Here is a 17,807-nt window from a genome sequence, read left to right as displayed (position 1 = left end):
GGGCACGAAGCCTGAGGTGAGGCTATGATTAAACATGACACTTAGGTGGGGTGCCAGTTCATTTTGTAGTTCATGTAGTACACAGCCTGGGATGTCATCTGAGCCCATGGAGCCTGTATTCTTAGCTTTGGAGAGTGCTGTTTCTACCTGTGTGGCTGTGATTATCAGAATTTGGCAATCTTTTGGTATTGAGATGGGCCCTTTAGGGGGTGAGAGGGGAGTGAAGCTGGCACTAAAATCGATCTGCCAGGATATTGGCAATATCCTTGGGATCAGTATATTTAATGCCATTCTGTTGTAGCTCAGAGCAGATCTGAGCATTGCCATTTAGATTCTTGACAAAACTATAGAATGCCTTGTGGTTGTCTTTGGAATCTTTGGCAATTTTATTTTTGTAACTAGCTTTTGAGGATTTTATGAGGGATCTCAGCTTCTTATTGAGGCTGGTGAGCTAGTTTTTTGCATCCTGGGATTTTTCTCTTTTCTGCAACAGTTTCTTCCTTCTGTTGTATAGTTTGTTTATAGCAGGGGACCACCAGATTGGCTTCCTTTTTTTGGAGAAGAGCATCTTGGTTCTATTTGGGATGGCACGATTCATACACGAGTGGATGTGCTCGTACAGTGCCTTAGTGTAGGATTCTGCAGTCGAACTTCCAGATCCCATCTGCGTGGGTGTTGTGAAGTTTGTCACTTCTGACTTCAGTAGCATGAAGTTGGCTTTGGAGAAGTTTTTTAAGGAGGTTTCCTTACTGGGGGGTGGGGGTGGGATGTGGATGTCAAGGCTGATTTGCTTATGGTCAGACCTGACCAATGAGGGGGTGACCACTGGTGTGGAGCATCTGTCTCCCATGTTGGTAATGACCAGGTCTAGGATATTGGAGCCCCTGGTGGGGCAATGGATTAGTTGATCCAGGGAGTTGGAATTTATGAATTCCAATAACCGTTGGGAAAAGGAGATGATACCCGAGTAGTTTTCCCAATTAATGGCAGGGTAGTTGAAATCACCCAGTATTAGGGTGTTTGGTTGTATCTTAATATTTTCCAGTATGTTTAGGAAGGTGTAGTGAGAATCTTGGGGTATGGTGGGGGATCTGTAGCAAGCTACAATTTGGATTGCAGTCTTACCTAGTGTTAGTTGCACCTGGAGAATTTCAGATGCATTGTGTTGGGCAACTAGCCTGGAGGTGTGAATATCCTTGGTGAATATGGACACTCCTCCACCTGTAGTGTTTCGGTCTTGGTTTTGTGGCCGAAAAGTTTGGTAAGAATTGTAGCCTGGTATTGCAGGGGTGCTCTCTGGAGCATTGAACCAGGTCTCAGTCACTGCACAGACATCGATGTTCTCCATTTTTAGGAGTGCCTCGAGAGAGTGCATTTTGAGGTTTAGACTTCTAGCATTACCTACAGATTTTGCATGCTTGTATCTGTTATGGTGGTGGTTTTATCCTTTGAACCTTGCCTAAAAAAGGCACTATAGGGGTGGCAAGAGCTTTAGACAGTAACCTGAATCCCAGGGGTGAGAGGTGCAGACCATCTCTGGCAAAGCATTGTGGTTTGTCGATCATGTCCTCCCAGGCAAACAATGGATCCCCTTTGAATGACACCAGAAGCTTACCCAATTGTTGAAGTCAATCATTTTGTCCTTATACTGTGGTATCATTCTGGGCGAAGGCAGGGTGCTACTCAGGGCTACGGTCATACATGCCTTGGTCACATGCTCCAAGAGCTCTTCCATGTCTCTTTTTCATGTAGTCCAGGGAGGTAGGTCTCAAGTCATTTACTCCAGCATGGACAATGATTGAGTCGTATTTGTACTTGTTGTGGAGTGACCTAAGTGCATGCATTATGTGGCGGATCCTGGCACCTGACTTGCCAGTTCTGACCATCAAACAGCATCAATTTCTTTCTCCCTGCTATCTGTACTGGTAACCAATCCCTGACTTCCTCTTGTAAACTTAGAAAGTTGCTAGAATAAGATGATTTTTGTTCACCTGCATTTTTTGATGGATATGAAGTTTGAAATTAAAATGTCCATCATTATTTAGTGACTTCACTCTTCAGTGGATAGTCAGAAAACCATAGATTTTTATGAGGAACAGACCAAACATATGAGGCAAAAATCTGGACTTTCTGTCAAAATCTGGACATCTGAGAGTCATGGAAGGTGAGTGCAAACATAAGGGATTGAGTTACACTGGGTTTCTAACAGTACTTGCCAAGTAGTTTATGGCTTTGAAAGTTGGCAAAACATTTAGTGCTTTTTTTATCCTGTAACCAAAAGTACATGGAGCAGAAAAAGCTCCATGCACTACAAGGAATTATGATCGGGTATCTGATCATAATCCTTAATTACGTATTCTCAATATGGATGCCAAGATTCACCTCTCGAGCTTCGCTCTCCAGGTAAATTTCTTGGCATCCATGTTTCAAACACATAATAAGCAGGATAAGACCGGGACCCCGCTCATAATCCATTATGGTGTGTATGAATCCCATTTCCAACAACCACACAATTACGTCAAATACATAAATATTACCACTGGGGCAATAAAGACAATGCTAAGAACAACAAACGCAACATGCATTAATCCTGGTAAAAGGAAACCAAACATTTCACGTATAAATCCATCCATCTAAGCACAACCCCTTTTTCCCACTTTTGCACATTGAGTCAATCACCCAATACACAGTCAATATAACAGAAGAAAGCAATGCAAAGTCATGGCCTATCAGCCATCGAGAGCAGTGAAGTGGTTCACTTAATCCATTGCTCATAGGTTCATAGATTCATAGATTAGTACAAGGCTAACTGCCCTTGCGAGCCATTTTAAGCCAAGCCAATTATCCCCTGTGAGATTCAAACCCTGTACCTTGTGTTTGTAAGGCAAACACCTTAACCACTACACCACCCTCCCACGTATATTCTCAACATCTTTTTTAACACATTTATTGAATTATCACTTGTGACATCGGCAAATTTACATTTATATAAATGTAATCAAGTTGTATTAACAAGTTCATGTTTACAAATATTATACTTTACATATACTGCTATACATCATATAACCTAAGCAACATGACACAAATTATTCAATTCCTGCCTTTTTTAAACAAGAAACATCTTTATTAAACCATCACTTATGACACAGGCAATCATACATTTGTATAAATGAAAACAAAAATCACACCAACACAATCCTAGTTGCAAGCATTTTACATCACAAACCATACTTATACACACTCAATTGCAAACATTATACATCACGTCTAATCTAGCCAATCATTTTCAGTCAAACATTACATAGCTCATTTAAGCCCTGCCTTCTTTTAAACCTCATTCCTCCCCTGTATGTACAGTTTCCACTATTCACATTTTTTCTATGTAATTTGCCACAACCCTTTTCTAAAAATCTCAATTCTAGTTGTTTTATCTCTGTTAGTATATTCACTACTTCTGGTATAGTTGGTTTAGATTCTGATTTCCATTTTCTAGTAATTGCTTTTTTTGGCAGCTACCATAATTAGACACAGCAAGACCTTACCAAGTCCAGGCAATTCCAATTCTGTATCACAGCTTAGAAAAATAATCTCCATTACACTAATCTGCCCACCCAGCATCTGTGACAGTGCATCTCGCAGGGAATCCTTAAAGTCCACCAACTCACCACACTCCCAGAAAGTATGTCCCCAATTAACTCTTTCTTCCCCATCACACCTTCAACATATGCTGTCTACCTGAGGAAAAATTATCTGGAGTCTACTTGGGGTATAAAAATAGCGATGTAAACATTTTCAAGCAAAAATCTTAAATCTTCTAGATTTTGTTGTATATTTGGGATATATATATATATATATATATATATATATATATATATCCTCCCTTTGTTTCTTTGTGAATTGCTTATCCGATTTCTCTTCCCAATCATTTCTAACCTTCTCTGATTGATTCTTATAGTTATCATGCAATATTTTATATACTCTGTGAAGAAAATGAAAGCACTGTCATCTCTGTTAGCATGTCTGGCAGGAGAATTGTGTACATTCTCAAATTAACTTGTATTGTATGCCAGCATGTCTAATTGTGAAAGTATAAATATGTATTTTAAAAAAATGTTGAATATCTTCTGGTTTATACAAAATGTTTAAAGAATCTGTCAGTGTTTTGTTTCATTTCTAATTACACGTTTGTGAGGAAGATTCTAAACTACAAACTGTCTGTGGAGAATTAGATGAACAGTGGATGAAGTCATTAGAATGTTCCAGGTTGCTAGGTGATTATTTGAACAGCTGACAGAAAAAAATAACTTTTTCAAATACCAAAAATACAGAACAGATGGAAGAGGCACAAATCCGTAATCCACACGAATTCCTTTATTAAAACGACTCTTCAGTTCAATAAAACGCAGAAACAATAAGTTTGACTATACAGTCCACTTGTTTTATTGGACTGAAGAGTCGTTTTAATAAAGGAATTCATGTGGATTATGGATTTGTGCCTCTTCCATCTGTTCTGTATTTTTGGTGTTTTGGTGAACATTGGAACAGTGATTCTTTTTAACTTTTTCAAATAGCCGACTGTTATTTTTAAAATAAGACAGTTGAGACTGTTAACCTGGACTATATAAGAGAGACTGCTGATGCTAGTTACAGTGCTGAGCAGTTAGTTGGGAGTTAAGTCAGTTATAGTGCTGTGCAAAAGATGCCGGAAAAAGGACTTACCAGAACTGTAAGCCTGCCTTTGCCTTGCTGTTAAGGTTTAGATTAGATCACGGACAGTATTCTCTAGTTAGATCAGAAAATGTAGCTATACAGATACAGTTTTTCTAAGATGATGGACTTCTATCCTACAATTTAATTTTATATTTCTGGTGATTGAATTCTGGTGTTTATTGAAAGTTAGTGATTTACTGCGGTGGTGGTGCTGCGGTAGCGTTGTCGCCTCACACCAAGATGTTGTACCGTTCGATTCTCAGCTAGAGCGTCTTCTGTGTGGAGACATGCGTGAATGGGCGTACCTTCGTTGAACGCTGTGCATCAGGGCTGGCAAACTCGGCATGTAAAAAATCTACTGACAATCATTAGCAGACTGGAGTTCCGCTGTGGCAACCCCTAACCGGTAAAAGCCGAAAGACACAAACAAACTGAAAGTTATTGATATACACTCCTGTAATCATTTTAACCATTATTAAATGTTTTTCATTATTTTACATTGTGGCTGGATAATTACTGTGTTCTTTAGAGATTAGAAAGTGTTTATACCTGTTTGATACTCCCCAGATCATCTTGAATGCCTTGCTGCTTCTGGTCATAGCTATCGTTTATTTTGATATTTAATTTTTAATACATGATCACCCTTTAAAGGGCGTGTAGACCTGTCTGACTCTGGTGGTAGCATTTACCATTTGTATTGAGGAGGGGACACAGCTGGAAATCTGTGTCAGGCTTCCCATAAGAGTTTGAGTGTGTGAGATTTAAATTTATTTTGAGTGTGAGTGAGTCAGAGGTCTTAAACTGGAACACACGGCTCTGCAGTGTAAGATAAGGGATTACATTTGGGGTGGACAGAGGTATACAGTCCAGTCCCAGGAAAATAGGGCATGTTCCTGTTGTGTTCTCAAAGGAAATTGTGGAATTTTACTCTTGTGTGCTCTGTACTTTGGTGTTTTCTGTGACACTCCCACAATGGAGTCAGTAGTGAGTGTCTTTAATTATTGAGCTGGGTTTTAAGTGAGGGACATCACATTATTGTTGGCAGTCCAGTGGGATATTAGCCGGACATCACATGCTCTACTAATTATTCCTTTTTTAATGGCAGCTTTTGTTCTATATTATACTAAAAACTCTACCAGTGCTAGTCTTTCATTTAGGACCCTCATATTTCTTTCTCTTTGCCTAAACTCTGCCTTCCCTATCAAGGAATGATATCAATCTCTAATCTGCAGTCCAAAGAAATTATTGCCATTTTCCCATTCTATCATCTTTGCCTCTCTAGTTATTTGCTCCCAGTACCTTGGTTCCTTTGCCAGTTTTCTCCAATAAATTCCAGCCCCTCTTGCCTATTGTCTATATCCCGAATTGCAGTCATCCCTATCAGCAGAATATCCTTTTTCCATTCCTGTGTTGGCTTAGTTCTTAGGATACTTTCTGCCACTTTACAGATATAATGTTCTGTATGTTCTCAAATTTCTTTGTTCAAGAATAAAAGATAAGCTAAAATTAATGGCAGAACAAGGATCTAACTAAAATCAGGGCCGTTATTTAATTATTATTCTAATTTAAATATATCAGCGTAAGCGTTCCACTAGAGAGCGCGTTCCTGCTATATGAATACGTAAACACAAACACCAACCTCCGTGCAGGAACGCTAACTGTCCAAATCGTCAGCCACACTCTGTATCAGTTAGTTAGCGAAAAATAACTTCTCCGTTTCATAGGAAGAAAAAATACATCTATCAGCTTTCCACCAATAAAGGAAACACAACTCTGCTTCAACTACGACTTAGTTACGTATCTTCCAAGACATCCAGCGTATTGAATAAAGACAATGGCTCCAACTCACAGCATAAAGGGAACGTTCTTTATTCACAGCAGTTTAAACATCAGTAAGCGCTTTCACCCTACAAAGGGCTTCCTCAGACTGTACATTTAACTATGGAAGGCACAGCCTTTATATATCCTAGATACTTAAGTAAATCAACACTATTGAGATTATTGGTGGAAAGCTGATAGATGTATTTTTTCTTCCTATGAAACGGAGAAGTTATTTTTCGCTAACTAACTGATACAGAGTGTGGCTGATTATTCTAATTTAGTTAAAAAGTAAACAGAACAGCAAGTTTTGCATCAAGATGATTTTTCTGAACAATAACAGTAAGTACAAACTCTAATGTCTGGCATTACTGACGAATTCCAAACCTCAGTGATTTATCAGGAAAATCAAACATTTTAAAAGACAGGTGGAAACTGTGAAGGAAATGTTTATTTATTTATTTATTGACATTTGTTAACCAGGAAAGTCCACTGGGCCAATGACCCATTTTCAGTGGAGGCCGGGGGAAAAAAGCTCCATATAACCACAGAATTTTTTTACATAACATCAGCTTAACTTTGAAAGCCAAGAAAGTTTTTTACACAATACAAATTGAAGTAGATATACAAGACAAATGCATATTATTGAGCTATACAAGAAAAATAAACCCAGTGTGTTAGATTTTTAGTAATTCTGTTTGTATATTCTCATAAGTAAGAATACTGTTTAATCAATTTTGTTTATTTAGTCACAGAAATAAAAAAGCAAGAGAGATTAGATACAAAGACAGTGTAAACTGCAATTATATTAAGTTAGTAAAGTATTTGTAGTGTACAGTGTACAGTAAAATCAAGGACAGTATAATCTAGTCAGAAATATAAGCTTCATAAATTATGCAAAGAAAGCACACAGGCAGGCATTTACTTGAATTCCTGATAAATTCAGCAAACTGCTGGACGGTTTGCCATACAGCTCCTTTGTAATGGACCGTAAAACTGGTATTCCAAGCCATAATATCCTGATGGTGCAGAAAGATGTTCCTATTAAAAAGTCTGGCTTACTTTGAAAGACAGACAGATTTTCCTGCCATTTACAACCATGAGTTGTTTTCATAAAAACATTGTGATAAAGTTTTAAGGTGAGGTTAATAAAAATAAAAAGTTATTGTACACTGGACATTGTTTGCAATATTCCAAAACTTTTCAGGGTTTTTCATGAATGTGAAAGCTACCATTTTTCAGAAGGCAATAATGTATCGCAGTCACTTACCACATGGTACTCTGAGCCTACTTTTGCAAAGTCACACACATTCTGTATTACAAGTAAACTTTTGTTAACTTTGCTTATGATGTACCAGCAAAAATGCTGCATACTGTTGAGAGAGGAAACAGTAAAGAAACAGCTAAAATTAGGTGCTAAACTAACTTTGCTAATGTGATCTAATGGTTTATAGCTTTCAAAGTATTCACTCAATATTCGCCCATGAATCTTCCTCACTACATAATTAAATGCGGTTTCATTTTAAGCAAGCAACTTTCCTCGATACACTTAAAAGGTTCACTGCTTGCATTTCTGAAACTCCATTATATGGCAACTACACTGCTGTTTTCAGGTACAAGTCATACAAACTACAACATTTAAGCTGCTTCTACTGGAATAGAGATTTTGCCATGAGTACGACACATCTGAACCAAACTGGATCAGCAAAGCAGGTACCTACGACAGTTGGCATGGTTGAAGGATGAAGACACCTGCACAACTTGGCCCTTTCTGGGTGGAAGAGAGAGGGAGATGAAGCCCAGGGCATCCTTCCTTTGGTCAAATCCCCACTACAGATCAGAGGTCACAAGGAAGTGCTCATCTTCAAGGGTCAGGCCCATTAGTGTCACACACAGAGGTGAGAATGTACACTTGTGGCCCATAGCATGTCAACCACTGGATGTTTGTGAACAGCTGTAACCTATGCAGACAACCCGAAGTATAGCTGTTATGCATGAGAGAGTATCAGCTGTAACCCACGCAGACATGAGACAGCATCAGCTGTAATCCATGGAGACATCCAGCAGTGCAGCTGTCATGCATGAGATTGTATCAGCTGTAATCCATGCAGACATCCTGACGTGAAGCTGTCATGCATGAGATTGTATCAGCTGTAACCCATGCAGATATCCCACCATGTAGCTGTCATGCATGAGACAGTATCAGCTGTAATCCACGGTGACATCCAGCAGTGCAGCTGTCATGCAAGAGATTGTTTCAGCTGTAACCCACGCAGACATCTTGACTTGTTACTAACAGGCATGAAAAAGTAACAGCTGTAACCCACGCAGATATCCCACTGTGTAGCTGTCATACATGACAGAGTATCAGCTGTAACCCAAGCAGACATCCTGCCATGTAACTGTCATGCATGAGACAGCATCAGCTGTAACCCGCACAAACATCCTGCCATGTAGCTGTAATGCATGAGAGAGTATCAGCTGTAACCCAAGGAAACATCCTGACATGTAGCTGTCATGCATGAGACAGCATCAGCTGAGCCATCCTGCCATGTAGCTGTAATGCATGAGAGAGTATCAGCTGTAACCCAAGGAAACATCCTGACATGTAGCTGTCATGCATGAGAGAGTACCAGCTATAACCCACGCAGACATCCTGATGTGAATCCATCATGCAGGAGAGAGTATCAGCTGTGGCAGATGTAGACATCCTGCCATGTAGCTGTCGTGCATGAGAGAGTACCAGCTGTAACCCATGCAGACATCTTGACGTGTAGCTGTCATGCATGAGAGAGTAACAGTTGTAACACACAGATATCCTGCTGTGTAGCTCTGGCAGCTCATGAAAGGCCTCCTAGACCTACTTTGTGCACCAGCAATAGAGACATCTGGTAGCCCTGACTGGCTGGTTACAACCAGGATGCAGATTTCCCCTCTCACCAAGGATGGGTTCAGGGCTCATGGGGATAGCCATGCCATCACAAATGGTAAGACCAATCTATAATGTTTGTGTGCATGCGTGTGATCCCCACTGCAAGAGCTCTTATTTATTCTGGTGTAGGTAGGCTCTTATCAGAAAACATTTTCGATATGGTTGTCAAGACTGACAATGCAGTCATATCTTCATATATTATCATGTTATGATATTTACTTATGTATTTACTTATTTATTGACATTTGTTTACCAGCAAATTCCAACTGGATAGTTTTCAGCAGTGGCCTGGGGAGAAAAGCTTCAGAAACGTAAGAACAGAAGATACATATACATTGGTGAAAACTGAAATAATATTACAATATACTATAAGTACATAGACTAATGCAAATAGTAATACACACATGACAGATGTATCCTATCAGTAAAACAAGATAAATACAATATCATGTGGCACTGAAAAAGTTTTATGGCTGTCATTTTTCAGAATCCAAACAAAAATGTAAGTAAAATAAAATGAGCCTATATTCATTAGTCGGAAGTTAAACTAATCCAATAATTATGCCATAAAGGAACATACACAACATTTTAATATGGGTCACACTCACAAAGGTCTAAGTTGTGGTCACATAAAACAACAAACACCATCATTAAACAAGACTGGGCTTTCTGTCAACAGCAAAAGGGCTCTTCCACCTCCGATTTCTAAAATCATCAGTCAGGTTATTCCTTTAGCAGAAGTGGTTTATTAGCACTTGACCCTGAGAATGGGGTGCTGATGTCCCAGCAGGATTAAGATTCCCTTATCCCTTCATTGGCTTTGCATACTCCTAAAACTTACACGACTTCCAGATTTTATCCAGCAAGATCTGTTGGTTGCTGCTGATAGTCCCCAAAGCATAATACATTACAATATTCAAAAGGGGGTTTTGACACTTGCCCAAAAAAAGGGAAAGGAAGCTGTTATGCACACCTGCATTCACATTAAAATGTCTGCAGACTGGTGACCTAGGAACATTACTACACTTCAGGGTTCACTGCTGACATCTCAGACTTTATCCAAACCACAAAACAGACTTGAATCCAGCAATGACATATTTTTTTTTGTTCTGGGACCCTTAATGTGTGATCAGCTTCCCAGTCAGATCCAAATGCCTGTTAACCTAAACAATTTCAAACCAAGCATGGTATTTGTTTACTTTTGCTGACTGTGTCAGTTCCAATACAGCCTGTTTTTAGGGGAGAACATCAGTAGTGCACAAAGGAATTTTGCCAAGAGACATGGAAATTGACCTACCTTTTTTGCTATGTGTCATGTATCTTTTACATCCACGTGAGCTGCCATATGGGCAGATGGGGCTTCAGGTTTACATCTCATACAAAACATGGCAGCTCAGACGTGTGCACCCCCCATTATCCTGCAGTAAAGTGTTATTTTTGGAATGTAAACCCAATAATCTGGTGTGGGAATAGCACCTACAAACATACATTGTCTGGCAACCTGCTGATTCATAGACACTGAAACTGATAAATGCAAAGTATGAATACTGAAATAGCCTTATGATGTTAGAAGGTCATTCCCATCACATAACACAACAGAGATAAACTCCAGTTTATTTAGCTTCTTATTCACAGAACATCTGCATATAGCAACAATAAAAACATACACTAATACACAGATGATACATAAAAATAACAAATAATAAAACTGTTACAGAAACAGCACGAGCTGATCAGCTGGGTCATCGCTAAACACAAGAATAAATACATATAAAACATACAGAATTGCCCAAAGCAGGCTAAAGTAGGACTAACCATCAAGGGATCATGCCCCAAAAGCACAAGTGGCGGCAAGCAAAAAACAGCACACAGTTCTACCACAACTCAATGCTGCCCCCTCAAGGTGGAACAGTGCAACGCATGAAGTGGGCAATAAGAACAATTCATTCCTTAAGGTAGATATGCATGGGAAGTAAAACTGACACCAGAATCTTAAAAACAATATAGTACTGAAGAAGGCAATGTAGCCTACACAATGTGAGTAATATGCAAAAAAATAAATTACAGTGTTCTTTGGAATGACAGGCATCCCTAGAAATTATCACATTGAATACGTCCCTAAAACCTGACCCACTGGTGAGGGATTTGGGAACACATTTTTGACAGTAACCTGACCTTTGACCACTATGTGTCTACTGTGCTGAGAAAATCTTCAGTGTTGCAGAAATTATAAATAAGGGTATGGCATCAGGTCCAAGGAGGCCGCTGTTCCATTGTGCTCAGCTCTCATCAAACCACTCAAAGTGCAACGCACCTTTCAGCATGTACCTGACCAGGTACTCGCAACAACTTGAGAGGCCACAGATGTTCCTCACTAAAAGAATACAGGGAGTAAACAACTCCTATGCAGACTATCTCAAAGCCCGATCCATGTACTTGCTCTACTACAGAACGCTGTATGTTGATCTATGTCTATCTAACAAGGTACCCCGATCCCACAATCAACAAAGGTAAACCACATTGATACATCCCTTGTACACCTGCAAAACAAACAAGACAAACCTCATGTGCACTATAAACAGCTCATGTTGGAGGGACAGGTATGTGTCGCAAAAATTACTCCTATGGAAAAGGTTTCCCATACATGTGAAAGAAAGCTCATCCCTAACCTTTTTCAAATGTAACTTGAATCAGTGGATGGGAAATTGCAAATTTACCCCTGGTTTGGCACTCAAGTGCCTAATGAACAGTGGCAACCTGTGAACACTTGATGTGTACATGCCTATATCACAACTGTAAAATTCCTCGGGGTATTATTGCATGCCAGCAATATTTTGGTAAACTTGGGGTAAGCTAACTGTTAGGTTGATAGCCTAGTAACCATCTATGAACTTATAGCCTGAGCTCTTATAATGAAGGTTATGAGACTGACCATCTGAATCTCCCTGCACACATACAAATTCTCACAAAATGCCAGATACCCTTACTAATGTGGTATATTCAGGGTTCCCATAACTAAAATTATGTACTGTTTAGTGGCATTATGCCAACAGATTTTTATCAGTCCCAGAAAAAATGACTCTAATGTAGTTCTGTATACACAAATTGAGGCAGTCCGGCCCATGCAGTACACTCTCGCATTTCAGTACATTCTGTATTTAAATCAATGTATAGGAATTTGCACAATGTACCATTTGCTTCTTGTGTATTCTTTAATGCCTCTATATTGATAACTTATACATATTCTGCTTACAGCGGTCCTTTTGAGTTTTTAAGGCACTAGGTTTTATTTAACTTATATACATAGTTGTATGCCACATGTACTTTTGCTTCATGCCTCTGGCCTGGGCTGGTGCTGAAACGGGTCTATTTTAGATCAGTCCACAACCCAGGTTACCAAATAATAAATAAAATTATGCAGAAGAGTTGTTTTGCTGAGTTTTCAGATAAAATAACCTATTCAGGCCTCGTTTGAGTATATACTCCCTTCAAGAAACAGAAAAATTGAGGACCCTTACACCAGCGCTGCAAATATGCATCCAATTTAGTTCAATGCAGGTGCGACTATAATACTATCTTACTGATATAGTATCCCATGTATAAACATATATCCACATTTACAGGAACTGGCAAACAGCATGTTTTTCATCATAACTATTGGCTTTCATCCCAAAGCTGCTACAGACAACGTAGAACAAAACTGCTTAAAGGGTAGGGCTTGCTCTCCACTTCCTCTTCCCTTTAGTACTTTGCTTTTGCTAACCATAAATCTTTACTCACTATTAGTAGATTGCACACTCAACACAAGTAAACATTTAGCAAGAATAACTGTCTCCAAGAAGGCTCACTCACCAGTTCACGACCTTTCCTGCTTTCATAATTAGTGAAAAATTTAAACCCATCTTCTCCAAATCCCTTCAAAAGTACTACTCGAGCTGATGGCCTTCCATCTCTACATAAATCAAGAGAAAGAATTTATTTTACACTCAAGCTTTCAGTAGAAGAAGCAGATACTTTGAAAAGCAACAAAAAGAATTTCAAATGTTAAGGAAAATGCTTAGCAGCAATTTAAATTTGGAACAAAATGAAAAAATCGATTCTATCTAAAAGTACACTACATTTGACAGAAGCTTCTGTAGCAGGTACACAATCATTTTAACAGATTAGAGCAACTGCCTGCATACAAGAAGAAACATTAACAGCTTACATGTGCAACCAGTAAAATCATATATCAGTAGGTACTACAGAAACGCAATACTAATTAAATTCAAAAACAGCACACTCGAAAGTGACACTTGTTACCACAGGGTAAAACCACCTCTGGTTTGAGTTATGATAGCTAAACCTTTGTTCAGTACTCCCCTCAAATACTGACTTACAGGGGTACGCCTCTTTCAATAGAAACTTATGGTATATTAACTAACTGTATCTGTAAATAGAATCCATGCCACAAAGATATACATTACAAGAGTGAGATATTGCCTAGAGCTATCTTAACCAAATGTTACCAAACCTTCTCTAAGGTAATACTCTTAAGTAGTAACATGTCAGGTAAATGTAACACAGTCTGCTAACCCCAGACAGCACCGCATTTTGTAGCTCATGGTATCATGCCTCAGTCCCCTTTAAAAAGCAACTGGAAGGTCTCCCAGACTTTGCACTCGACACAGAAATGAGTCTCTTTTCCTCCACTAGTCATCGTAACTGTTGCACTCGCTCACACTGCTCTTAGCTCCAGCTGACCCCATGCCCCTTTCTGCTTCCCTCTACTGATTACATCTTACAAAGCCCCCACCATCTCAATCAAATACTGCCTCTTGCAACTACAACCAATGGATACCTTCCTTCCATGAAGCTCAAGCAAGTCCTGCAAACTATATCTCTGCCGAAGGACTTTAGGTAGAAGTGCATTGCACTGCTCCTATGCAGCAGATCATCCTCGCTCCTATGCAGCAGATCATCCTCGCTCCTATGCAGCAGGTCATCCTCCCTCACTCCTATACAGCAGATCGCGCTCCTATACAGCAGATCACGCTTCTATACAGCAGATCATCCTCCCTCGCTCCTATACAGCAGATCGTCCTCTCTTGCTCCTATGCAGCAGAGCGTCCTCCCTGACTCCTATGCAGCAGATCATTCTCATTTTGACCTCCAATCATCTAAATCTACAACGGAGGACATCCTCTACAGTATTTTCAACTTATTTCCAAACGCCTAACAATGCCATCTTGTCTTCCTCTGCTCCAATAGCAGGTGGACAGACAGTAACATCTCAAAGTCTTTTTTCAGTGTGAAAGCAGTATATTTGCTGTGTGCAAGTGGGAAAAATGTTCCAGATTATATTATTACAACAACCCAGTCCAATGAACTGTTTGATAAGACCAAAAGAGACTCAACAGTAACACAAAGATGGCTTTCAATGGACAGGCAATCATTTGTTGTGTGCCAGTCGAACAAAGGCCCCGCTTTTAAGCAATTATACAATACTGGGGATACACCCTGAAGAACGGAGCAGCAGACTATAACATATCAAAACAAAAACATGTGTATTCATCATGTCAGGTGATCTGGGAGGAAGTCCAACACAATGTATATACAACTGGAAAATCCTATCTTCTCTTTTTCTGTTTGGTTATTTTTTTTTTACTTTCATTCCTGATAGCCAAAGTACACCTGCCCTCAACCAGTACACACCTGCCCTCAACCAGTGTTCATCATGACATCACACACAAAGTTAGGAGGTCCATTTAGCCACTGTCCCAGTCAGGTCACCTTTACCAGTTATAGAATAATCTATAACACTGTAAATAAAAATACAAAATAGAGAGATGTACAATTATAAAACTGCCAGACCTACACAGATCTCCCAATAGCAGCAGATACAGGACAGGTAATCCAAGCACATGGAGAAGGCGGGAGAGTAATAAGCACCTACCACGGAGGACATCCTCATACACCATCTGATGTGATGAGTAAATACTGGTTATACTGGGAGGCCTCCACAGTGGGGGAAAATCCAAACCACTATTAACCTCATGGGAGGCCAAAGTGACCCCAAAGACGGAAGTTTAGAAGGTTGAATGCCAAAACACTGGACTGTCAAGAAAGTTTGATTTATGGAGTGATGACTCAAGGAATAACACTTGGTAGAGGTGTGAAATGATTATGATCCAGGCAATAGCATTTTTAAAAACTGTGAACTGACTGCTAGACAGCCCTGCATAAAGCAAGTACCACAAACAGCCACACGTACGTGAAGCAGTCTTTAGTGGTTGAATTTTGTACCCAAAAATGAAAACAGGAAGGTCACTGAACTGATTAAAGGGCAGCTTCAATACTACCTTTGGGGTAAAGACAGGCTACTCTAGACTAAGGGATATCCACCCCCTGTGAAAGACCAGGTATGATTACCTAAAACTAACATTTATTTATTTACTGACATTTGATTATTGGGAAAGTCCGACTGAGTAAGAGCCCACTTTCAGCAGAGGCCCAGGGAGAAAACCTCCAAACTATTAACCTTCCATCGGAAATAACCCAACTTGTCCACCCAAAAACTTTTAAAGTAGCCCTAAAAACACATTATCTAAACAATCCATCCTGCACCTGCCTCAGGAGCAAACCACCTTAAACAGTATATTTCACCAAATACTAATGACAACGTTTTTGCAAAACCCAGTCTTCACATTTACTAATGCACTCCTACTATACAGGATACTATAATCGGACCAAAAAGTACCATTTCATACTCCATGCCTTTTTCTAATGACGTAACATTGCAGCCTATTGTAAAATTTCTCTTCTAATTTCAGTTTAATGTAAATCCTAAGAAATGTAAACTCTAATAGGGTTTTCTCCCTGTTATATCTGTAATACTTTTAAATTTTATTTTGAATATTGTCTTTCTTTGTATTTGCTTGTGGAGCTTTTCTCCCTGGGCCTCCACTGAAAATGGGTCTCTGACCCAGTGGGCTTTCCCGGTCAACAAATGTTAATAAATAAATATAAATAATTACAAAACATTTTAAGATCAATAATTTTACAATCTTCAAAAATAATACAAAAACATCTGCAGTTTAAATAATTATATGAAATTAAACAATATGACAACATTGGTTAAAAATAGATACAGCATAGATGATAATGATTTAATTTTTTACAGAAATAGGTTCATAGGTTCATACTAGGCTATCTGCCCAAGGGCATTTACAAGCCTAGTTTAGAGAAATTAAAGGAAAATTCCACATTAGAACTTTTTTTTTCATTGTATCTTTATTTTCTGCACTATTTTAATGCCTCAAAATCACTCCAAGTGCTTCTTTTACAACTTTAATGTGCTTTCCTCAAAATGCCGGATGATGGGGGCCTGCCTTGGTAACTTGATATTTTCTTGCCTTCATTCATTCTTCCCAGAGTACATTTCAAGTCCTCTTTATATGAGTCATGCTAGACATAAGGAAGTGGTGGTGTTTTCATGCCCTTAAGATAGAATGCATTCATGTGAAGCACTGTCATCTAACATACCTTCTGTAACAGAGCTACTTCTGTTTCCTTGAGGAGCCTCATTTATGTGTTTGTCAGAGCTTGTTCTATGCTATAAATATGTGTTAGCTGCTTCCAGCAAAATAAAGCAGGTAAATAGCAGGCTTTTGTAAAGGGATTATTTTGTAGTTCTAAAGGAAATGACAGACCTCTTCCCATGCTATCATGTTGACGGGTGAAACTCTCACTACAGTAAATGATCCTTGTATTATATACAGGTGACAACTACTACTGGAAAGGACTGCAAAGTAAGTCTGTCTGCTACTTTTTAATGCCTTCAGTGGGAGTTCTTTTTCTCTCTCATGAATGATGCAAAACTAAAATGTACTTTATTAGCTATTTAATTATTTTGTCATATTCACCCCCCCCCCTTTTTTTTATATTTCATATTTATTTATACTTTGGTAACCAGGAAAGTGAACTGGACCCAGAACCTTTTTCAGCCACCACTCGGGCTACAGAAAAATCAAATACTGATAGACACTGACAAAGTTGCATGTGCAACATACAGCCAATGTGTGGCAGTGAATAAGTAAAACATTAAGCAACATTTACTAGAATGTATACACTAATAATGCTTAACTCTAGTACATTAAGTTTATTATAAATGACAAATTGCACGAATTATATGCATCCATATTTCATACGTATATAAACACACGTGTGTGTGTGTGTGTGTGTGTGTGTATAGATTGGAGAACTAGACTACATGCCTGTGTGTGCACTTCATGACCTTTAGAGGAAACAAATCAAAAAGAAAAGTTTGTGTAACTGTATATGTATGTCTACATACACACACGCACAC

At 39.0% G+C, this 17,807-nt stretch overlaps 1 protein-coding gene across 1 annotated transcript in view; it reads right to left on the bottom strand.

Moving 5' to 3' along the window:
* The window catches only part of PNPO (pyridoxamine 5'-phosphate oxidase), a 321,841-nt gene that overhangs the window by 284,359 nt on the left and 19,675 nt on the right, over nucleotides 1–17,807 (bottom strand). Inside the window, exon 2 of the mRNA XM_044054973.1 lies at nucleotides 13,313–13,412. Within this exon, the coding sequence (XP_043910908.1) occupies nucleotides 13,313–13,412 (100 nt within the window). The remainder of the gene's footprint in view (nucleotides 1–13,312; nucleotides 13,413–17,807) is intronic.

The sequence above is a fragment of the Protopterus annectens genome, chromosome 13.part0, assembly GCF_019279795.1.
Source record: "Protopterus annectens isolate FY-2018-M chromosome 13.part0, PAN1.0, whole genome shotgun sequence".
NCBI classification, from domain to species: Eukaryota; Metazoa; Chordata; order Ceratodontiformes; family Protopteridae; genus Protopterus; species Protopterus annectens.
The sequence above is the reverse complement of the archived record's forward strand: the minus strand, read 5'-3'. Positions and strand labels throughout refer to the sequence as shown.